Below are 10,185 nucleotides of genomic sequence, written 5' to 3' on the forward strand. Positions count from 1 at the left end.
GCCTCTAGATTTACATGATGATATTAACAACTTCTGTGGAAAGGATAATTTATTAAGTCTCTTATTACCCAGCTATTTACTTTAAAAATCTATCATTTGTAAAACATATTAATATAAAAATATTTTTATTGATTTAAGAATGATTTTTTTGCTCCTCCAGAGTCTATGATCAGAAGAAAGAAAAGACAGTCTGTTCTTCATTGCAGCGGTCTGAAATAACAGACCATGGCATGCTGTAAATGACCAATCAGAATCAAGTTTTACTTTAATTTCAATTTAAAAAATTACAAAGCCATGTAATAATATGTTATAGCAGTTGTCAAGCAAATAACATGTTTTATGGCACTGCTTTGTTGAATATTTAATTCTGATGGGTCGATTATGGTATTCTACAGTCTGTTAATTCTGAATAACAGACTGTTGTCATGGATGAATGACTTAGGGGAAGCAATAAAATAATTTGAAATGAATAAAATCATATTTTTTAATTCAATATTTAATATATTCAGTTTTACTTTATCTTATTTTATAAATCACTGCAGACACTGTAGTCATATCATCGGTATTTCTGAGAATTTGGGGAGAGTCCACATGGTACCTGCATCCAGTGATGTCACAGTGATGTCGCTGGTGTTTAGGAAGAACTACAGACTATTTCAGCTTGAATTTCTACCTCTGCAATCAGGGGAACTCAGTTTTTTTCTTGGTCAGTATAGCAGCACTGAGGAATTTATTGCTTCCAATGACTGCATTTACCAGCGCTTCTGACATCCATGTAAATTATACAAATTAAATAGGGATGTGACAATAAATAGAATATTGTGATGTTGCAATAAAACAGTCGATGTTAATATCTTCTGTGATTTTACATGGTTAATTATTTTATTTTATTAGTTTTATTATTTTATAAACAGGCTGCTACTGACTAGGTATTGCTGTTGTTTTGCAGTTTCCACATATATGATTCAAGCATATGTTGCCAGAGACAAATCGTGCACATTTTATTACACATGCTTGGGTCATGGCTGGCTGCTTTTATTTCACTTTATTATTAAAGAAGAAAAAGCAGAAGCACTTTAAGTTAAAAGGACAAGTGAATTGTATAATTGTAAAAAATGCTGTACACATCAGATTTATTTTATTGTATGTTACGTGCCACAGTGTCTGTGTGGTGCTGTGCTCTCCTGTGTCCAGGTTCTGCCCCTCCCTCCTTGCAGGTTGCAGTGATTGGCATCAGGTGCAGCTGCTCTGCAATCAGGACCTGGTCCTTAAAAGCCTGGAGAGTGCAGCCATTCGGGCCCAGTGGGCCATTTGGTGGACAGTAGTCCACATGTCAGGGCCAGTGGGCCATTTGTTGGACGTAGTCTGCATTTCGGGGCCAGTGGGCCATTTGGCAGATGGAGGTCTGCATGTTGTTATCTTTGTCTTTGTCCATGTGTCTTTGTAGGCCATTTTGGCTAGCATCAACACTTGTTGTCCTGCATGTATTTGTTATTTGATTTAGTAGATTAAGTTAACCATTGTGTTAATTTAATTTGTTAACTTAATTTCACACTTTATTTGTTAATAAAAGAACCTTTTGTTTACACCTTTGCCTCAGTTTTCCTTCCTTCCTTTTTCCCCCGGTTATATTTATTTAATGTTGCACCCCTCATCCCCTAGCCCAACTTGGTGTCATAACATGTATAAATAAAATATGAACTTTTTAACAAACCTTTGGTTTTTGGTATTGTTACATCCCTGTTAAATATTAATTCAAATGAAAATAAAAAATTTCCAAAATTAGAGACCTGGCTTGAGGTGTGGGGGTGAGGGATGCTGGGGGCACTCACGACCTCAGTAATTTTTCTTATGTCCCTGAACGCATCTTCAACCTCAATACAGCAATACAAACAAACCAGTATGAGTGAAACTCAAACATGATTAGAAGACATTTTTAACTTTTAATTAAATACTTACTGTGATTTAAATATGAAGGAATTCCTTGTAGTGATAAAAACAATTGCTTCTCATACAGTGTTAGTTTAGTTTTAGGCTATTTTACTTTTTTTTTTTTTTACGTGCTAACTGACGAAATTTGATGCTAACTACCCAGGCATTACACTGTGCTGTTATTTATTGTACTACTTCTATTTAATACAACTCATTGAGGTTAAACGATCTAGTATTTGTACATTTTTTTTGATTTAAACTTCCCGGTGCTCTTCCATATTATTCCCTTCCGGATAGCCGCTTCCTGCCGAGCCGCAGCTCGATCAGAAACGCTCAGACTATCGACGTCTTATGGTTCCGCTGTGGAAATGGCCTCGTCTAGTCACCTAGCTATAAATGCCAAATGAGCTGCTATATTTCGGAGTCGGCCGAGAGAAGATAGCCCCGTTTGAGCCACTATCTGGGATTATTGGGAAAGTCTGTAACCGTAATTTGAGGAGTGACTAGGCAGAAAAGCAATGCCACATTTCCTGTGGCCAGAGCCGCTGTCACCCGCTCAACTCAAGCGGTTGGAGGAGCATAAATACAGCGCCTCTGGTCGGTCCCTGTTTGAGCCACCGTGTCAAATCTACTGGAACTGGCTCGTCCAGCAAATTCCGACATGGATCGCACCAAACACCCTGACCATAGTTGGACTGCTGGTCAACATCCTCTCCACGGTGGTGCTTGTGTATTATTGTCCCACGGCAACAGAGGAGGTGAGTAAAGCGACCTTGGCCAAAGTTTCTACACGGAGACTAGCCCCAATTACGTGCCCTTCTCTGGTATGGAAGGAACGCAAATCTTCCATTGAGAAATGGTCTAAGTTACAGTTGCGCGGCATCCTCTGCCAACTTCACATGCATCAAACCCCACAATTAAGATATTCCCCGAATCAGCAGAGTCCACTTGTTAATTCGGCATACATTTGAGCTTCACAGCTACCACTATTTTAATAACGTTTCCATCTCATGAACGGAGTCACGCTATTCGCTAACGCCCACAGCGGTATGTTTTGACAGAAGGTTCAGGCAATATCCAACAATTCACTATTGAGGAGTTGACATTTTATTTAAGTATGCCCTTGCTTTATGTATGAAATGTAAGCCGAATTTGAGACGGTCTCTTTATGATTCTGGAGACATCTTTAATGTCATGATAAAGTGTTTGAATGGCCACATTCAAGTGAGGACGCTTTAAATCGTCCGATTTTGCGGGAGATCTGTATGGGGAATAGATGTGCTCGTCATGAGGCGTTCGCGTACGCTCTTGGAAAGTTTACAGGTTTGACGTGTTGTTGACAGCTCAAGTTCACGTGATATCGCGTTGATGGTAAAACAGCAGTTTGAAGGAAAAATAATGCTCTTGTTCAGTTAAGAAGAGGCTATTACTGTTGAATCAATAGAATTAACAACATCAGTCTAACATCAGTATTAACAAAGAAAATAGCTGTCTAGATGAGTAAGTTTATGTGAAATGGCTTCAGATCCAACTCTAATGTAGTCTCAGCTAGCCTGAAGTACATATCCCTAAGACCTCAATTACTATAACAGGCCTTGCGCCAACAGTTAACCTATGATCCACTTAACTAACTTGTTGTGTCACCAGGTTCACTGTAGTGTGCTTGTTCCAGCAGGAAATGCATAAGTGTGTGTGGTTATCAGATTCTGTCCAATCCAACTATGAGACCCTTGCAGCAAAGTCCACAGTCCATGCAGCATGCTGTTACTGCCAAATTCCATGAGTGCAAAGGCATTTCACTTTCCCTCCCATTCATTATTTCATATTGAGGCAACCCTGGCCTCAGTGTTCACTTTTCCTCGCGGACTGTAAAGGTTTAAAAGTCCCCTTTCTGTGCAAACAAACACATCACCGAGGAGTTCTCATGAAGCAACGGACACAGTGCAGAGTTCTCCCTTAAAGCGACCTCTGTGACAACCCTAAACAAGCAGTGCCCGTCCCCACCAGTCCATGAGGCATTTAGGACATTTGAGGGAAAACAGCGGGGTCTCTGAATATTTAGGACAGCATGGGATTCTTGATCTCTCCGGAAACACAAGACTATCTTTGTCTCACTCTCATACACACACGCACAAAGAAAAAAAGCTCTCTCGCACACACATTGTAGTGGTAAACACACTGTGTTGGCTGGCTCTAGAGTCCAGATGGTCTATATAACCTTCAACCTAGTAAGAGGAACTGAGCCACACCAGTCAGCTGGAATCCCTCCCTCTCCACACCGACAGTTCAGATACATATGGTGTGTGTGGATGGTGAAACACTAAATACACTTTCCTAACACTTGTATTACTACTTAAATGTGCTGTTTTACCATAATAATAAGGTTCTGATTTAACATGATGATGCAATTCTGTAAGTAGGGCATGTACAGTGTAGCTGCATAAGAACCACCCAGATCCCAATCCATCTTGTTTAAAGATCAATTGTTTAAATGTGTATTTCATCACTAACCATTGTCTAAAATTGCCTAAGCATTAAGCTCTTTTACAGCAATGCCCTGACTTCACGTTCACACAGATTATACAATATATAACAACACTGATAATGACAATAAAATGAGAAAAAAGTCAAATGACAACAAATAAATAAACAAGGCTGCCAACAAGGATATACAAGGCTGTGGTCCTTCCTGCGAGCAGGGATCCCTTAATAAAGTCTCTCCCCATCCCCAGGCTCCATCATGGGCCTTCATTGTAAGTGCTCTGGGCCTCTTCATCTACCAGTCTCTGGACGCCATTGATGGGAAGCAGGCGAGGAGGACAAACAGCAGCTCACCTCTGGGAGAGCTCTTCGACCACGGCTGCGACGCCGTCTCCACAGGTGATTTACTGTTTTTATATGTTGAAAAATCAGCTGCAGTGTATTTCAAATGCTAGAAGTTCTGTTATCTTTATTTTGTTTCTGTCTTTCTTCCTTCAGTTTTTGTTGCCGTGGGAACGTGCATTTCATGCGGAATAGGAAGATATCCAAACTGGATGTTCTTCTGTGGTTTCATCGGGATGTTCATGTTCTTCTGCGCCCACTGGCAGACCTACGTGTCTGGGACCCTCCGCTTCGGCCTGTAAGTCCCACGTTCAGGAGTGTTGAAGCCACTGGGAACACAAATCCACAACAGGCCTGTAACTGTGTAGTTAAGGGTCTTATGTGCACGTTACTGAGCATCAATAAAGTATTGAAAATTAATCTTGATTAAGGGCTGCAAGGCAAAAATAAATATTAATGTCACATAAAATTACATTACATTAAAATGTATTTTATTTGAAAATTCACAATCTAAATATAAAATAAAATTGTCAAAATAATAAGAATACTACTCTTTAATCTGGTTAACAGAAATCTTAATTATTTTTGCACACAAAACATCCACATGATTCTTTTTGGGAGCATAAATTTAGAAGGAAAGACACCTTTCTGACAGAATGTGTGTAAGGAGAATGAAATTATCTCGGATTAACTAGGTTTAATCTCATCATAATCTCATCCTTTGTTCATCTTCACAGGATTGACGTGACGGAGGTGCAGGTCGCCATCATCATCATGTATTTGATGTCGGCTTTCGGAGGCGTCGTCCTTTGGCAGACTGCGGTAACTGAAAATAATTTATTTGGTACAGTCACATGCACAAATGTTAAAAAAAAAAAAGTTTACACACACACAGGAACACTTTCATTTCACGTTGAGTGTGTAGTCCACTAGTTTTTACACTAAATTTTATTATCAGTTCTAGTTTTTAGTCGTCCTTCTAGTCTTTAAATAGACTTTGTGTTTTACTTTTACTCTGTGCTGCCTTTGGAGGCTTGACTTAACATCACATGACAGAAGTGAGAAGGTAAATATGGGTAGCTAACGCCATGGCAACAGGTCATCTTACTGGACATGATCTGGCTCAAAAAGCTGATGATGTCACTCGCATTGTTGTTTTTGCTTTGCCCTCCCATCACGCTCGGCATGCCTGCAGCTTTCATATGAGCACATTTCTTCGTACTGTTAGGACAACGCTTCGTGTCTCCGTCACACTGATTTGACCTTCACGTGTTTCCGTAGTTGCCCATCATTGGAGTGCAGCTGTACGTCTTCCCCATCATGGGCATCATCGGTGGAGCTCTCTACTCCTGCTACAACTACTTCCATGTCATTCTGAATGGAGGCGTTGGCAAGAACGGCTCCACTGTAGCTGTAAGTCAACACAAGCTTTTCCTGAACATCTATAGCAGATAATATATTGTGATAAATATTTAATAACATTCCTTTTGTTTAGGACACCAGTGTGCTGAGTCCTAGTTTGCACATCGGACTCATCCTCACTCTGGCCTTCATCATCTTCAAGAAGTCGTCCAGCCACCTGTTCGAGCACCACCCCTGTCTGTACCTGCTCGCCTTCGGCATGGTCATCTCTAAGATCTCCAACAAGCTGGTGGTACGTTCATACTGTCTTACAGCCGTTTGTAATCTTTATTATTTTGGTCCTGCTTGATAGGGTAACACCCCTGGTCACCGTGGTAACAGCAAGCGCTGTTCATAGGGTTTGTATAGAAAGTTCGGAAAATGCGTCATTTAAACTCAAGTTTTCAAAAAATGGAGAGACGTTTAAGAAGTGTAAAAAACTTTTTTTTAAAAGTTCTTTCATACTTTGCAGTTTCCATCAACATTTTCTAATGTGGTACTTGAAAATACGTTGATGAAAACATTGCTACGGAGTCTGATATCGGTGAGATAAAATTCAAAAAACATTCATCATTTTCTGTGAATCTCTTCTGATGTGTGGAGGAAACTCGAATCTAGTGCAGGAGTGGCGGACCCCCGAATACATTTATATTTAACATTAAGTTCATTGTATTATGCTCCTGTTGTTGCAGCTGTGCAAACCTGTTTTTATGCTTGTCGTTTCTCGTGTTTCCTCTGTGTTTAATCGGGTAATTAAGAACAGAATGTATATAATCAGAGTTTCCTTGCTCTCATGTGTATCCTTGTGTTTCCGTAGATCGCACACATGACCAAGAGTGAGTTGTACCTTCAGGACACAGCCTTTATAGGTCCCGGCCTCCTCTTCCTCAACCAATATTTCAACAGCTTCATCGATGAGCACATAGTCCTCTGGATCGCCATGGTGAGGGACTGAAACTTTTATAATAATATAAACATTTAACAGATTTAATATTGCAAAACGACACCCCTGACTATCAAACATCACAAGTCCAACCACCTAATTGAGCTACTATTGCAGTCACTTCATTAAAAAGTTAAGTTTGAGAGATTGGCCCGTTCAGTTCAGCTTTTAAAATGTGTGTGAAATGTTCTCCATGGTGGCTGTTTAGATTCTGTGGTGTTATATAAACTGATGTTTGATGAGGCTGCACCCATGACTCACCCAACAAACAGAAGCAAACGTATCTCTAAGGCTGTTGAAAAATGTTACACAGAGAAGTATCATTCAACCAGACCAAACATTTTCATTATTAACATCTTCTTGACACACCTGATGGTATTAAGTGTTATATATTTTAACAACAGCTTAACTGATCTGGGTGTGGAGGCGTGTAGCTCAAAACTTGCAGGACAGGTGAGCCTCGATGACTAATGAGAGTCCACTCAAAGTGCACCTAAGCACAGCTGTTTTTCAGTCCTGTTTGTGGGACTCTGAGCTCTGCTGGTTTCACTTTATCCATCTAATCAGAGACTCATTATAGCTTTAGTTCAAGGTTCAGTTTAAAGATCAATGAGATGACTTGAAGTAAACCCTCCGCTGACATCTGTGACACGTTATCTCGCTTCCAAACAGTTTAATTCTAATCAGCTTCGATATGGAGGGATAAACATGGGCTTTGATGCTACAATAAAATTATTACATTTATTCTTATTTGCGTCAGAGGCATCTTATAGTAATTTCAACTTTAAGTTCCACTCCTCACACCTCTGATGTTTGATCCTCTTCATCTTTCTTCAGGTTTTCTCTCTTCTGGATCTAACGCGATACTGTACGGGCGTGTGCCTCCAGATCGCCTCCCACCTGCGCATCCAAGTCTTCAGCATCACACCGCCGGGCAACGCCCACCGCGACTGACGGCTTGCCTGGCGGGAGGAGGCGGGGGGAGACGCAGACCTCTCCCCGCTCCTGAAAGCAGACGATGAGGAGATGTCCTCGACCCCGAGCCACTGCAGCCTCGACAAAGTCACCACTTCTGATTAAAACTGCCAGATGGAAATATGAAACTAACTATATCGACACTACGGTACAAACCAAAAAAAGAAGAAAAAGTGAAAAAAACTTTTTGAAAAGCATGGAATCATTGGCTGTTTTAGCCAGTAAGTTTTAATTTAAACATACAGTAAGTGCATGTTTTCAGAAAATGAAGTTTAGATTTTTACATCAGAATTGCACTCTGGACACTTCCTGCTTTTTCAACTAAAATACCAAAATATTTTTTTTAACAGGTACTGTATAGCTTGGGCAAATAACAAAGCACTTTTATCTGCTTTAAATTTACAGACATGTGCCCAGTGTGTGGGATTGTCATATACTTAAAGGGATAGTTTTGATTTTTTGATGTGGGGTTGTATGAACTACTTATCCAGTAGTGTGTGTATTACTTACAATGGACAGCAGATTGACATGTAAAAAATTTGTACACTATATTTAGAACATTTTCATCGCTTTACGTTGCTGTCAGGCAGCTTTTTCTGATGGGAAACCGAGGTTATGTGAGCCAGATATTGTTCTCTCCAAACCAACCAAACTCCATTGGCGAAATCAGTGATTTTACCTCACAGAACATGGGAGTTGCTGGTCTGCTGCTGCTGTGATTGGTGAGTTTGTTTGTGTTATGGTGTGACTTTGGTGAATCCAAACTGACCTTTAACCTTAAACTAACACCAAAATCACACAATAACACTAACTCACAGATCAAGGCAGCAGTAGACCTGCAAGGTAAAATTACTAATTTCGCCTATGGACTTTGGTTGGTTTGGAGAATGTGATATTTGGTTTTCCATCAGAAAAGGCTGTTTGATGCCAAGGTAAAGTGGTGAAAATATTCTAGAAGAAGTACCTCATACAACCCCACCTCAAATAATCTCAACTTTCCCTTTAATTCTCATAAATATACAACAATCTTAACTGTGCGATAAGGTGAATCTCTTGATATTTGCCCAAACTAAATAGATAACCTGTTGAAAGTGTTCTTAAATGATTTGTTTTTATTTATCAAATGAATGTGACTCAATCTGACATGGATCAGGGGCTTGAATTTTTTTTTAAATGACCTTTAAAACCTCATAATTTCCAATGAAAGTTTGCAATGTGGGCTGGCAGGTTGTCAACAGGCTACGTGGAGGGGTAACGGTCTGTGTTAGTGCCGAAAACAACGACGGGTTTTCTTTAAGGCTTCTCTTACAAAACGCCTTTCTGATAATATTTTTATTCCCTGTTACTCATCTCATCCTACAGTCCTGGAAAAACAGAACACACCTCACCTCCAGCCTTTTTAGAGCGCCGTCGACTGATGAAGCATTAACACACGACTCGTCCTGCTTTCTCTGTTCTTCTCCCTGAAGGGCTAATACTTAATTGTTTGTGATTGTACAGAATTCAACTGAAGACGCCTTAAATATTTTTGTTGTAATTACTGTTAAACTTGTGAATATTTAAAACAGCTTTGTACGTTCTGTGTTTTTTTTTCCACTGAAGTATCATTTACCAGATGCAACAATAGTAATAATACAGTGCTGCTGGAAGGTGTTTTTTTAAATTATTCACTCATGAAGTTTCTTTACTTATACAAATGTACATTATGTATAGGTGAGTGGTTCATTTGGTTCTTGAAGTTTTGTTGGATAATCAATAATTTTGTAATGATTGATTATTACTGAATAGTTGTAATTATGACTAATTCTTCTTTCAGGTTCTTTGGGATAAAAGGGATAATTCTGTCGGTGAACAATTTAGGGGTTTTAAAAAAATTGTAATTTTATTTGGAAAAATAAAATGATCGTCCTCTCAGATTATGGACACTATACAGGAGCATGTCCTAAAAAAAAAGTTTGCATAATTTTAAGTTGGACTTTAGAACTATGCATTGAAATGTACAGCCTATCTTTCAACACCATGTTGCACTGTTCAATAACACAGTAAAACACATTTCTACTAACAGATATGAGTGGAAAAGATTGTAATAAAGAAAAATATTTTTCATGGCA

The 10,185-nt window shown here is 39.4% G+C and overlaps 1 protein-coding gene across 1 annotated transcript; it reads left to right on the forward strand.

The window, feature by feature from the left end:
- Positions 1-2,234: 2,234 nt before the first annotated feature.
- chpt1 (choline phosphotransferase 1) lies at positions 2,235-10,185 on the forward strand. Its single transcript, XM_084711079.1, has 8 exons — positions 2,235-2,690; positions 4,665-4,812; positions 4,912-5,053; positions 5,493-5,577; positions 6,037-6,168; positions 6,251-6,409; positions 6,974-7,099; positions 7,937-10,185. The coding sequence occupies exons 1-8, from the start codon at positions 2,451-2,453 to the stop codon at positions 8,051-8,053; spliced, it is 1,149 nt and encodes a 382-aa protein (XP_084567205.1). The 5' UTR covers positions 2,235-2,450; the 3' UTR covers positions 8,054-10,185.

Source organism: Lutjanus erythropterus, chromosome 22 (assembly GCF_056507025.1).
Source record: "Lutjanus erythropterus isolate fLutEry1 chromosome 22, fLutEry1.hap2, whole genome shotgun sequence".
NCBI classification, from domain to species: Eukaryota; Metazoa; Chordata; class Actinopteri; order Lutjaniformes; family Lutjanidae; genus Lutjanus; species Lutjanus erythropterus.